This window comes from Calonectris borealis, chromosome 16, assembly GCF_964195595.1.
Source record: "Calonectris borealis chromosome 16, bCalBor7.hap1.2, whole genome shotgun sequence".
Taxonomy (NCBI): Eukaryota; Metazoa; Chordata; class Aves; order Procellariiformes; family Procellariidae; genus Calonectris; species Calonectris borealis.
Genome location: NC_134327.1, coordinates 14,291,280 through 14,305,114, shown reverse-complemented (window position 1 = coordinate 14,305,114; position 13,835 = coordinate 14,291,280). Strand labels below are relative to the sequence as shown.

At 57.6% G+C, this 13,835-nt stretch overlaps 1 protein-coding gene across 2 annotated transcripts; it reads right to left on the bottom strand.

Moving 5' to 3' along the window:
• Positions 1-1,563: 1,563 nt before the first annotated feature.
• On the bottom strand, positions 1,564-13,769 carry NATD1 (N-acetyltransferase domain containing 1). Of its 2 annotated transcripts, XR_012676130.1 has the most exons (4): positions 13,562-13,769; positions 5,870-5,988; positions 4,399-5,054; positions 1,564-4,020 (listed from the first exon to the last, which is right to left on the bottom strand). XR_012676130.1 is itself a non-coding variant. In XM_075165388.1 (3 exons), the coding sequence occupies exons 1-3, from the start codon at positions 13,656-13,658 to the stop codon at positions 4,938-4,940; spliced, it is 333 nt and encodes a 110-aa protein (XP_075021489.1). In that variant the 5' UTR covers positions 13,659-13,769; the 3' UTR covers positions 1,564-4,937. The 2 variants fall into 2 exon arrangements, 1 of the variants encoding a protein (XP_075021489.1); XM_075165388.1 differs by having other exon boundaries at positions 1,564-5,054.
• Between the last annotated feature and the right edge of the window lie 66 nt (positions 13,770-13,835).

Below are 13,835 nucleotides of genomic sequence, written 5' to 3'. Positions count from 1 at the left end.
CCTGTTTTCTCAGCTGTAATTTGGGGGTCACCTGTTTCGGTGGAGGTAAATGGTGTGTCTGCATGAACAAGAGGTGTTTGGGAAGCGTGCCCAGCCTGGCAGGGTGTGCAGCCGAGCAGCGGCATTGCTGGGGCAGGCCAGAGCATCGGAGTGTCTGGAATGTGGAACGTAAACAGAGCGTGTTACCAGCAACAGCCCAGCTTCGTGTTATAACGCAAACCTACCGTGCTGTCTCTTGGGAGGAACAAAACCCACGCTCCTGCCTGCTCAAATTGCAGCCCAGGGGCCACTTGTCACTTGTCATGTTGGATCAAATCATAACTGTAAATAAGTTGTGCCCCTTCTCCCCCCCCGCCCCCAGCCCTGGCATTTTCAGCTACTGAAACTCCGGCCTCAGCCTCTGTAGCTTGCACCCAGCTTTAGGAAGGGATGTAAACACGCTGCGCTGGGAGCCAGCCCGGGTGCGGAGGGCTCGGGCTGTGCTCCCAGGGCTGAGGAGCGCTGGCCCCAGGAGGGAAGCGCCTTGTGTTCCTCTGAGTCACCTGCCCGCCCGCCTTGCTCTGGACAAGCACAGCAGGGAACAACTCCACCGGCTGGCTATTTAAATGTTTCCATGCCTTAATGTTTTCAAACATCCTAAACGGATGAAGGCAAACGTTGAGTGCCTGCTCAGGAGAAGCTGCATTTGCAGGATGACTCCCGAAGACTGTTTGGCCTGAAATCTCAAGGCAGGACTGGTGAGCGTGAGCAGGGGCGGATCAGCTGGCAAAGGAGAGGAACCAGTTGTGATCCCACTCACCCCAAGCTCTACGCAGTCATCATGAGGTCAGCCAGCCCTACGACCTGAAATAAAATTCAACAGCTTCAGCCCGTGCCTCCTTGTTCGTTTGCAATGGGAGCATGCTGGGCTCACCTGGGATCTGGCTCCGAGGTGCTCCGTGATGGGAGAAGGGTGATGCGGGCAGCGTCCAGGTTAGGAGATGAAAAGACACGAATGACTGTCTGCAAGTCACAGGGAGCTGTGGCCAACACCAGGCCTGGGACCAAGACTCCTTTGTCCTGAACCTAGTGAGGGTCTTACGGACCCTCCATCATCCTCACCTCGTGGATGAGGTTCTTCTTGCATGAGATCCTCTTCCTCATGAGGGAGAGAAGCACCATTTTCTCCATTTTTCGGAGGGGAAGGTTAGGCAGTAGGAGAGTAGCTGCTGAGTACACCAACGTGCAGATCTGCCAACTTCTGCCTTTTCTCTCACCTTCTCCAAGACACTGACAGGTGCATGGTAGTTACTGTCTAAGAGATTTGGGGTTAGATTTGTTAGAGGATGTGTTTTTTGGGGATGAGAAAAAGATTGTTTACATTTATGTAGAAAATAAATACGCAGCGCCAAGATAGCAAAAATCATACCCTGGACATGGACTGGAGAGCAGAGTTGTTTGACAGGACCTGTGAAACAGACTCTGCCGAAGCGACCCAGCCCAGCAGTGAGAGAGCTGGGGATGCCCGAGGTCCCCTGGTTCTGCGGGCACCTCCTCCTGCCTCCCACCAAGCGCGGCACAGTGAACCACTGCGGGTCAGTTAAGCCACACTTTTTATTGTATTGTATTCCATGCAATATGTTCACGTTTTATAGTATGACAGAGGGAGGGATAAAGATAAATGTTAGACATAGACAAAAGCAGAAAGGTAATTTGTAACAGGTCCTGAGAAGGAAAGGCACATCGTAACCACTGAATTCAACAGAATGGAAACCTTGGACAGAGGAAGACAACGCTGGAAAGCAGACGAGGAAGGGGATGTTTCAAGTTGGGTGATGTGGAAGCAGGTTTGACAGCAATCTGCATTTCCCCACCCACCAAGGTCTGTAGTTCAAATGGGTTTGGGGACCTCAATATTCAACCAAACCACTTCCACACTCCCATTGCTGGAGAGAGTCCAGGATCCCCAACTCCTCCAGGCTTAGTCAGCACCAAGGGGCAGCGCAGGACTCGGAAAGCTCCATCCTGCAGAGACGAGCTGGGAAAGGGCAGCTGGCGGCGAGGCAGGAGGGAGGGCTGCCCAGCGCCAAGGAACCCCGAGCAATCTCCCGCCTGGCAGTGCCAGATCACAGGAGCACCGTGGACCGCGGCATCGCTGGTGACCTGTGGGTATTGCTATTTGCCGACATCAGAGACCACGGGGAAGGGAAGGCCGGGGCGGAGGATGGGTACAGCCGTGAAACGGTTGGCACGGACACTGGCACACGTCTCCGTCAGGTCAGACACCGGAGGGATTGTAGCACCTCGAAGGGAAGCAGCAGCAAAACCATGTGCTGTGCCTGATCTAAGGCAGCGATCACCACTTCTGATCCAGCGCCAGGAAGCACGAGGTTCCTGCCAGAGCAGCACGAAGGGCTCCACGGCCAGGCTTGGATGCCGGGACACTGCCGGTGCAGCGACCACAGCACACCCTCCAGCGAGCCGCTCTCACGCGGCGGACACGACGGGGTACTTCTGGGAACTGTCACACAGTGGAAGTGAGCACAAAGCCAGGGCAGAGGCTTGCAGCACTGGGCTCACGTTATTGCTCCCACGAGGCAACCAGGCACACATCTCTTCCAAGCACCCAGCCCCGCTGTGACAAAGATATGATAGTGTCTTATCTTGGCGTGCAGGAGAGGAGACGGTTCAGCTTCACCTTGGGATCAAGAGCAGGGATGGTCTGTCATCACTTAGCTGTAACAGAGCCAGCCTTGCTCCTGTAACTAGACGTTGAATGTTTTGCATGTTAAAGGATGAACATTTAGCAGCCCAGATTTCTTCTTGAACCCCTTTTCGTTAGTTTGTTATCTGCAACCCTTTCCCAGTCCCTCTAAGCCATCCTGAAGGTCGCAGCCAGGCTGAAATAGGCAGCAAGAGGGCAGAGGCACAAGGCAGCGGCAGGGCTGAGCCCGATGCTGTTCCTGAGCAGCAGGAGCCGGAGATGGGTCTGCTGCCGGGCACAGGTCCCTCCCCAGGCAGGCAGTGGACACGGGCAGGGGTCTCACAGCCTGCGGTATGGCAGGGCAGGGGTGGAGTTTGGGAGGTTTTACTGAAGCCTGCGGGCAGAGGGCTGCGTTATGTCGGTGCTGGGCAGCCCACAAGCACAGGTAGGCGGCAGGGCTTCGCCTCGAGCCCGTGGCCAGGAGGAACAGCTCAGGGCCTCCCTGGCTGAGATCAGGCACAGGGTCTCCATCTCCGACCAACCCAACCAGGACAGAAGGTTGTAGGAGCTTTTGCCTTTGGCGCCATGGGCTTTACGCTGGGCTCTGGGAGAGGGCTGAGCTGCCTCTTGGCCCGGGCTTCATTCGGTCCATGGCACAGATTGTAAACTTTAGTCCCTGCTGAGATAAGCTAGGTCTGAATTTAGCCTCCAGGTGAAAAGCTCTTTAGCTCATTCTGCCTGGCTGCAGCCCCCAGTGGCTGCTCAGGGCTGGCAGCACCATCTCCCCCACCGCAGCCCAGCCCTGGGACACTGCAAAATCCCGAGAGCTCAGAGGGAGATGCTCTGGGGTCTCATGGCCCCGGAAAGCCTGGGCAAGGCAGGACAGGCAGCAAGCTGGAGCCAGACAGTGCCCTGCCATCACGGTGTTACCTCTACATCCGACTGTGGCAACACTGAGCTGCGCTACGGGGTCATCATCCGCAGAGGTAACAGCGCAACGCGAGGCTGTTCCTCCCTGCTGCTGCCCGAGGACCCCACGACGCTGCCAGCGCCCAGGGGTTGGAGCTGCGAGACCAGCAAGCAGACGGGTAATGCCCTGAGCCTGGGCTTCTTTCCAAAGGCCGTAAGGAGAAGTGATCAGCACCCTGCGGAGGCAGGCAGCTCTAGCATCGAGCCCTGGAGATGGGCCAGGGGTCCCGGAGGCCTTACCCCTGATGCTCTCAGGATGCGATGACGGCTCAGGCCTTAAGATCTGGGGCACAGACAGGGGTGCAGAGCTGGAGTCGAGGGAGATGGGGGGAGCCTTCCTCTTCAGCTGCAGGAAAGCACCCTGGTGCCTGCAAAAGCATGGGATGTCCCCTCATTGCTTAGGGGCTGGTGCTCTTCTGAGCAGGCTGTGTCCACACCAGCATGGACAACACCGATAGCAGGAAGCAGAGACAGGAACGATGGCCCACAACCCTGTGGGGATGCCACGCCGGGGCTATGTACAGACGGCTGGGCAGGTGCTGGCATCTCCAGGGAGCAGCGTCTGCGACTCAGCCGCCTTTCTTCCTCTGCACACTCACACAGCATATGCTCTGCTGCAGCCCCTGCAGCCGAAGCTCGCTCCTCACACGGCTCCCGTCTCTAGGCTCGAAGCTGTCACCATCCCAGTATCTCCACAGCCGGTGCAGCAAAGCCCCGAGGCACCACCATGGCCCACACGTTCTCACCTGTGCCCCACGTGGGCTTGGGCAAGGCTCGGTGCCCAGCAGACGCTCCAGGGGATGAACCTGCCATGGGGCTGGGGCTCCTCCAGCACCTCCCTCTGTCCCACAAGGCTTAATCCACAGCATCTTCCCCAGCTGCCGGGAGGAAAGGGGCGCTGGTACCCCGCGACCACCCCTAACCAACATCCCCCAGCCAGTTCACAGCTGTCACCAAGCGGAGGGGAGAGGATGAGGCACAGATCGAGTCATCCCCTGGTCTTGTGATGGAGTTTGGTGGAAAAATCATCCTCTTCCACCCCCTGGCTTGGGAAGAAGAGCACGGGGGCCACCACGTGTGCCTGGAGCCAGCCTGGCCCAGGGGCTGTAGCCATGCTCACACGTGGGCAGAGAGGAGGAGGTCTGGCCACACTCGTGCACCACATGGACGTGCTTAAAAAAGTGGGAATTGTGAGTGTGGGAGGGGGATTTCCTGAGACCGCAGAGAAGCAAAGGCCGCGTTGAACAGTCAGGGACAGGCGCGCTGGTGTCAGAGCTGTCCTGCCTTAAGGCTGCAAGTGTTCCAGGTACTGCGGCAGCGGGTTCTCCTTGACGTATTTCTGAATGTACCAGCACGTCAGGTGAGCTTTCAGGTCCTCCTCCACTACAAAGTCCAGGGCTGCCTGTGACCAACCGGAGAGGACAGATGGGTTACCACCAGCACCCCCAGCCTACGCTCTCCTCTGAAACGTCCCGGGGGTCCGGACTCCTGCACCCCACATGCAGCTGGGGGAAATGGCAGGTTACCCTCACGTACCCCCTGCGTGAGGCAGCTGGGGGGAGAGCATGGCTGTCCTGCCACAGCTGCCACAAGGTCCCCAGTTTAACCAGAGGTGTGCAGGGACCCCCCGGGTAACCCTCAACACATCCGTCTGGTGGATGCTGCATTGTAGGTGACGCAGCCACATCACGTGAAGGCCACCTTTGTCACCCATTTGCCCTGGCTTACAGGGCTGGGGAGCCGCTCTAACCGCAAAGCATCACCCCGCAGTCCCCCACCACCACTGTGCTCCTGGCTCCTCAGCTGTCCCTGCACGTCTGCGGGCCTCAAAAGCAGGGCCCAAGGCAGGAAAAGGGCTCACGAGGGCCTTGAAGCCTTGAGATGGGGGGGTCCAGCCCCCGGCAGAGGTGCTGCATCAGCCCCTGCAAGGTGGGCGCGAGGGCTGTTCGCTGCGAGGAGGAAAGGGCCAAGCCTGGGCAAGCGGCTGGACGTGCTGGCACTCGCCCAGCCCCTCTCACCCCCAGAAATAGGAATATCTGACCACGGGTTTCCATCTGCCCCGCCAGGCGCCCCTATCTCCCATCGGAGCGGGGATGGTTCCCGTGGGGCACGCGTGCAACGCCAATGCAGTGGGGCCTTGCTTCAGCCAGGGTCTCTGGCCGCAGCTGGGACAGCGACAGCTTCTGCCCAGGGGCGAAGGGGTGGCTGGGGCCGTACCTTCGCGAGGTGCTTGGCTATTCCTCTCCCTCGATAGGCGTCCGGTACTTCCGTGTGCTGCAGGTCCACGATCCGCTTCCCCACGTATTCATAAAGCAGCACTGCCTTGTCATGGCAACCTGGGGGACACGAGAGAGGGGTGAGGCTCGGGATGGCCCTGGGGAGCCGCGGGCTCCTGGCCCACCGTCGGATGGAGCCATTCACCGGGGAGCCACAGCAGGGGACAGGCAGCTTTCGCACTGCTGCATCAGCCCTCGCACGGCTCCTTGCACCCACGGCCGTGGCGCTGGGTGGTCTCACACGGTGGAAAGTCTCAGCAGAGATTTTGCTTTTGGTGACACTTGGACAGACACATTTTGGGAGAGATGAATCCCACAAACACAGAGGAAAGCACACACAGGCGTGCAAGGGGGTTTGTGCACACACATTTACATGCACGCATACACACACACACAGAGGCTTCCTGTTGCGACACCCTGACCTTTCTCACAGCAGTTCAGTTACAGGAAAAAAGAAGTTTCAGCACACATGTAAATCAGAGGAGAGCTAAAAACACCCCTCCGGCTTTGTCTGCAGAACCCGAGCTTCTGTCTTCAACGCAAAAGCAAACATTTCATTTCTAGAGGGTTTCTGTATTTAAAAGTGAGTTTCAGAAATGCAAGCTTCCAGTCAGAGAGACAAGCTCAATTAAAGTAATGGAAACCTTTCCTTTCCCTCTAATGGTTATCGGAGGGTGAAGGGACGCAAGGTTCACCTGCATTTACTATGTGCTTTAGCTGAGCTCAATATGCTTTACTTTATTGCACTTCAGCTGACAACTCCAGTCCAGGTCCCCTGGTCCCTGTATTTGAGAGGCACTAGAAATGAGACCATTTGAATTCTGTGTTTCAAGAGAAGCAGCTCAAGTTTTTTTCCTGCTCCCTTTAGGCAGAGACTCAGTCCTCCTACATCGGACGGCAACCTTCGCATCTCCAGCCTGAGTTTATTCCCGCTGGTTTCTACCCGCTCGTTCTTGTGCCAACATTGTTCTTGGGTGGACATAAATAATTTCCCTCCCTGCCATCTCCCCAAATATTTACAGGCATCAGTCCTGCCCCTCTCAGCCTCTAGTTCACCAAAAAGCCAAGCTCTTTTAGTCTCCCTACAGATCCCAGACTCCCCCCTCTGTCTCAAGACAGAGGGTTTGGGGTGAACCGCAGACGGGCAGAGGTAATGGTGTGGGGAAGGGGCTGAAGGGGTGCTCGCCTCTTCCCCGTTAGCAAGACCAATGCAGATGAGATCCTATAGCCCCATTTTACAGCTGCAAATCTTTGCTGGGGGGAAAAAAAAAAAAAAAAGGGAGAACCGCAGCATTTCCCCGTGGATCCAGGGACCCAAACAAAGCCAAGAGCCAAGGGAGCAGCTGCAAGCTGAGCTCTTCCCCAGCAGCACAGACCTGTCTCGCTCCAGAGAAAGCCTGCCCAGGCCGGGGCACGGGCAAAGCCCTCACCCTCGCATCAGAGGCGACACATTCGGCAGCAGCTCTCTTAGAGGTGCGATCGGCAGAGCAGGCAGCACCGAAGGCTGTAAAACACTCTTATAACGGTGGCTTTCACATGCTCCAGACCTTCTACTCTGCTCTCCTCCCAGGCCAAAACTGTCCATAGACTCTGCCTGAAGCTTTGATAAGTTCAAAATTAAATCCTTCTCTAAGTGAGAAAGATTGTTGTTTGTTTTAAAAAAATATACTTTTATATATTATACTTATATATATATGATCCATATAGAAGTATCACCCACAAAAATGCATTTTAAAGCAGAAGATGATGCAGTGTTTGAAGAATCTCAGATCTGCCCTGGACAGACTTTCCCTCGATATTCGCTGTATCACAGCAGCCCCACAAAACCCCAGCCAGGACGGGAGCTGCAGGGTGCCACTAGCGTACGGATGAACACACGCAGAGCCCAACCGGCTCTGCAGAAAAAGCCAGTGCCACCAACACTGTGGGAAACTGGTCCCAGTTCAGAAAAACATCTCGGTTCAGCCAAGAACATAAATGCATCTGTATGGGCTCACCTCGGTGATGGGACCCCGAGGCACCCAGCACATGAAATCAGGGACACCGGTGCCGTAGGGTTTGGTGCGGGCCCTGCAGGTGACACCGGCAGCTCGGGAGGTGCGTCCCCGCTCCCGCGCAGCCCCGCGGCTGGGCTGGGCTACGTCTCCCAGTCCCCCGTCTCCAGCTCCCTGCTGCAGGCTGGTGGGCGATGCAGAGCCACAAACTGAGCACCCGGGCTGCAAGAGGAGCTGATGAGGGGGGACAGCCAGAAGTGAGGGGTTATACTTAAAGGTCACCACAAATACACCCTGCAGCCTCTCCAGGCAAGAGCATGGGCAGACCCATACGCTGGGCACAGCTGGATGCACGGGACTGCACTGCCACAGGGGCTGGAGGTGGGAAAAAGCCCTGATCAACAAAGGAGAAACAAGCCGGGATCCGACAGGATTTCAGTCTTGTGAGACAGCATCCCACCCGGATTCTCCGCTGCCTGCTGTCAGGCTGCGCGCTCACAGCAACCCTGCCTCCACGGTGGTGCCAGGTCATGGCACAGGTCTTGCAGGAACAGCCTCTCCTGGAGATCGAGATCCCTCTTCCTCTACTGAGCGAGGCTGAAGGTGGCCAACAGCTCACGCAGGGAGGGGAAGGACCGGCCGGCGGAAAGCCTGTTTCCTTCAAAAACAGCTGCTCTGGGCATACTCTCCACACTATCCTCACTGTGGCCCAGAGCCTCTGGGAAAAGCAGGGTGAAGCAGGCTGTACCCCCAAACCAGGACTGTTCCTGGGCTCCCCATAAGCAGCTCCAGGCATAACCCTTGTTTTCCCACCAAAAAGGCCTCCCCGGGGCCAGAGGGATGAGATGAGGGAGCAGAGGTGCTTCACTGCAGAACGATGCTGTAAGAAGCCTTGCTGCTACGTGGTACCTTGGGCACGGGGGGCTGCTCCCAGCAAAGGGAACATTGCAAAGCTGGGGGAGGTGGAAGCAGCGCTGACCCCTCGCAGGAGCGGCCCAGCCCCAGCTTGTCGCAATACCCCCCAAAAAGAGGGCACACAAGCAGAAACCACTCCAAAACATGGCATAAGAGGGATGCTGCAAGCCGGCCTCCTGCCTCTCTGTCTCATCTTAGACTTTGGGGCAGGATTTTCTCAGCCTGCACAGACAGAGCTTGGCAAAACAGGCTCAGGTCTCGGCCGGCCCGAGCAGTGCCCCGTGAGCCTGATCATGATGTTTGACGCGCAGACACTCCCCTGCGCAGCGCCTCGGCTTCGAGGCCACCGTGAGCGAGGAAGTCTGAGTCAATGCAAATCAGCAGAGCAAGAAAGAGGAGCAAGAGGAGGCTGCGCGATGAAAACGGCAGCAATGGCAGTGCAGCTGGTCCCCAGCCCTCTCTCCCTCCCTCGAATCACAGGGTGCACGGGGAAGGGGAAGCTTTTCTGGGAGGTGGGAGAGAGACCAGGTCTAAGCTTGCTCTCCATGGTTCCACCGGGACCAGTGGCACAGAGCTTCCACCCAAGCAGGGCGGGCAGCTTTGGGCAGCAGACGAGGCCCTTGTGCCGCAGGCTCAGCCGCACTGCCAGACACGAGTCCCCAGGCTGGGCGGCTCGTGAGCCTCAGAGGAACAAGCAGCGAGCCTGGCCCCAGCCCTGAGCTGGGGAAGGGACACGGCAGGCGTCCGGGAAGACACAGGCACCCCACTCCAGCCCATCCTTCGCTGGTCCCCTCTCCTGGGGCATGCACAGTACCTGCCTGGTGAGGGGACGCTGCAGCACTGGCAGCACAGCAGGACCCTTCTCCCTGTCCCTCTGTTCTGGCCCCAGACCAGAACTGCCATTGTGTGCCCAGGACTGGAGCAGGGCAGGGGCCTGGTGAGGGCTGGCTGCTGCCTGCAGTCCAATTTCTGCGCTCACCACCCTTTGGAGGCAGCCCCTGAGCTCCAGCACTGCTGCAAAGCCATTCCCCAAGAGCAAGGGGGGAGAGAGCAGACACCAGCCCATGCTCAGACCCAGGAAAGCCCAGAGGCAGGCGGCAGCTCGGCTCTTCTGGCTGCTGTGCTGAAAGGTGGCTGCCGAAAGCTGCGTGTGGGGCGAGGCGAGGGGACAAGATGTCCCGAGGAGCGTGTGCATCCCAGGCCGGGGCTCTCTGCACGCCGTGGGCTGGCCTTGCTCCCCAGGGAGCTACTGGAACGTTACTACGGAGAGAAAACACAACAGAGCACAACAGACAGCGTCGAGTGGAGATGGTGCAACCGTCACCGAGGGGCCTTGCTCGCAGGAGCGGCAGCGGGGGGGCACTCTGGTTTGAAGCAGTTTCCTGTTTAGGAGCTCTCTCGAGGCGACTGCGGCACGGGAGAAGAGCGGGGACATCTTGATGCAGTGTCCGGTGGCCAGGTCCCTTCATCCCCGCTGCAAACGCGGCAGCTTTCCCCTCCTAGAGGGCATCTGCCCCGGCAGGGAGGAACGACCTGCTCCAGTTTTCCTAATAGAACCGAGCCCAGACCCCTGACAAGGAGCTCCTGAGACTCGGATCAGCAGCAGGCAAAGCAGGCGCTTCCAGCCGCTGGATCCTGCCCAAACCCAGCTGGGGAGGAGCGGGAGGTTTGGGAAGCGTGGCTTGCTGCACCCACACATTGAATGAATGGGAGCGCGGGTGTGCAAGAAGCCCGCGCATCCCTGAGGAACCGGAGCTGCTCGGTGCACGCGGTGAGCCCATCTCCCAGCCGGAGAGCCTGATGTGTTTGATGGGCATCAAGAAATCAAAGAGGCCGCTGCTAAAAGTGCTGTTCCCCTGCCCCAAGCAGCTGTGCCAGCAGCTGGACTGACCAGCCGACTACTTCGAGGTGGGGGTCTCTTTGGGTTTCTTGTTTTGACCAGAAATTTTACCTCAGATCCAAAAAAACCGCCCAACTATTCCTGACAAAACCGGCCTATATGATTCCCGTGGAAGTTTTTAGCTTTGACAAATGGATGTTTTCCAACACAGTCGCTGTATCAGGAGGTTTCTGGCTAGCTCGTGCTGTTAGTCACATCTTAACCGATTATAAATCCAGTTGGGCTTCTTTCTACCCTCCTCTCAGAGGGATAACGAAGCTCGGTGAGGTCTGGTTATAATCAGCTTTACTTTCAGCTTCTCAATGCTTCTGCATTTGGGATGCAAGGGAAAAGGGAACGTGTTAAAGTGGAGCAGCTGTTTCTATCAGAGTTTTAGGAGCCACGTGCAGCAATGAGAGCCCAGAGAAGGGAAAGACAGAGCAACCCAGAAAACACCGAACGCAATTCATCCTTCTTGCGTACAAGGAGGGAGTCCCGACACGAGGTTACATGGGGGCACAAAGGCAAACACAGAACGATGCTGAAAACAAACACTTTCACAACTAGTTCACAGCTTTCACGGTGTCTCGGGCCTCTTGCTACAGGGATTTCCATAAGAACATCACCACAGAAAGTTTTCTGCCCAACATCACGCTACCGTAAACCACCAAGCCATCAGCCCAGAGACCAGCTATTACTGGAGATGAGCAAAGCCTGGCTCCTTGGTGCACAAGCCCGACGCACCTGTGTTTTCCCAGAGCATCACCCACACTCGACATCCAGCTGAAGTTAGGACCGAGACACCACAGACAAGCTGACCCTGGAGCCCACTGGTGAGCTGCAGGTTTACCCCAGGGGCTGCTGTTCATCTCTGCCACAGCGCAGTAACACGGGACAAAAGTGCTCTCAGAGGGACACGTGGGTCACACTGAAGCTAAAATCTGTGCCTGACCCTTTTCTTCTCATTCCCCTGCATGCAGCAGGGAAAACCTGCCAGAGCATTCAGCATCACTGATGCTCGTCGCGCTAGAAGCGGGAGCGATGGAAGAGAGCAGTGCAGGAAATAAACACCCTGCCACGCACTCCCACAGAGATGGTTACCTTCTGACCACCTTCCAGGGCTTGGCTGTTATCAGCCAATGCCTAACAAGAAGAAGGAGAGACGGATCACCCGCCCCGCGTGGATGTTAGTCAGCCCAGCGGCAGGAATACCGTCACGCCAGGATGCTGCTCAGCTCGGCTTCCTTACGTGGCCAGCACTGAACTCACAAAAAAAGGGTTCAGTCTCCCTGGACTCCCAGAAGAAAAACAACGCTGATCACAGGAAGGCTGTGGCTTCCCGAGCTGCGGTGGTCCCCTCCTGAAGCAGGAGGTTTTGTGCTGATTTACAGAAAACTCCCACCATGGGCGCCACAGTTGATTCTCTCACTCTTGAAGTTCATCCTCTCCAGACCCGACTCATCCCCGCTCAGCCGCCAAACGCTACTCGGCCCACGGTGTGGCTGGCAGAGGTTTTATTCGGCAAACCACGATAAAAAGATTACATTTCCCTAATAACTGTTGGTCCTTAGCTCTCCCCTCTCTTTTGTGCACATACGAACTTCGCCGACAGCGACAACACTGTGTTACAGCTCTCGCGACGGCAGTGGGGACCCGTCACCTGGGACCTCGTTTGATCTCTCTCTGTTTGAAATAAGCAGTTGGTGAAATTGTTTTCTCCGCACCCAGCACACACGTCTCCTCCTTCCTTGCTCCACCACTGCTGAGCCTCCAGCCTGCACTTTGTAATTAGTGGTTGAAATGAAAAAGGGGGGGGGGGGGAGAAGAGTCTAAAATAAAATCCAGACTATTCCTGTTGTTTTATTGAGAATGCCTCCTACAGTCTGTATAATTTCTGAACTACCCATTTCGTTTATTTTTTTTTTTTTAAAAGGCAACTACCCTGCAATTTCTGCAGGGCAGTGAGATGGCCCGTTTTCCCCAGAGTGGTTCTCGGCATGACAAACAGACAGGAAAGAGACATTGGGATCGTTGAACATTTCGGATGAACTATTAAGACGATGGCTGGAAAGGAATCAGCGTACCATAAAGAAGTGTCAGTGGCACCTACTTTTCTGTTCACTCTGCCTGATACGTGACAGATCTGTTTGGGGGTCACCGCGTCACCAGATCTCTGCAGCCCTGGTCCCACGGATGCTCGTGGCAGCTTGGCTCCGTGCTGTGGATCCTACCGAACCGGGCAGGATCCCACAGTGCCAGGGCCCCTGTGGGCCACTCACACCCCCAAGGGGCTTCCCCACAGGAATCCCACCAGAAAAGCCACGGAGCAGCTCACACGCCGAGGAACGTCCCCCCACACCAACCTGGGGTGGCACCTCCACATTGTCCAAAGGCACCTGCTCCTGGGGGACCAAACTAGTCCCCCCAAGACCTGCCCAGGCCAGCATGGGGGTCTGCACCCCAACACCAACCAAGGGAGCCAAAAGACCTCCAGATCTCCTAGGCCAAGCTTTTAGGGGGGCAGGAAGGATGGGGGGCACCAGCAGGAACAAAGGGCCCTGGGGAAAGTACAGGGGGGCTCAGAAGAGTATCGGGGTGGCACAGGGGCACTGAGGGGGGGGACGCGGTGGCAAGGTGGGGTGTGCAAGGGAGGGTGTCGTGGGACAGCAGCACTGGGGGCACGGGGAGAGGAGGGCTACGGGGGAAAATGGGGGGAATGGGAGGAAATGGGGGAAAACGGGGGGTTGTAGGTACTGGGGGTCTCAGGGAGGTAGAACCAGGGGCAGAGGGAAGGTACCGGGGGCAGAGGGAAGGTACCGGGGAGCCCCGGGCCCCCGTCCCTTACCGTTCAGCCGCACGGTGAACTGCCGCCGTTTCCGATCGTGCTCCACCTGGATGGGGCAGCCCTGCTCCAGGAGGCCGAGCGGTGCCGAGTGCGCCATGGCCGGGCCGGGCCGGGCCGGGCCGTACGCGACACGGAGCCCCGGCAGCGCCGGGTCCCGCCCCGGAATCCCGAGGGCGGCGCCGGGGGAGCGGGAGCGGCGGCGGGGCCGGGCCGGGCCCTGGCGGCGGGCGCCGCGGGGCTGCCACCGGCGCGCGGCCGCAGGAAACCAGCTGTG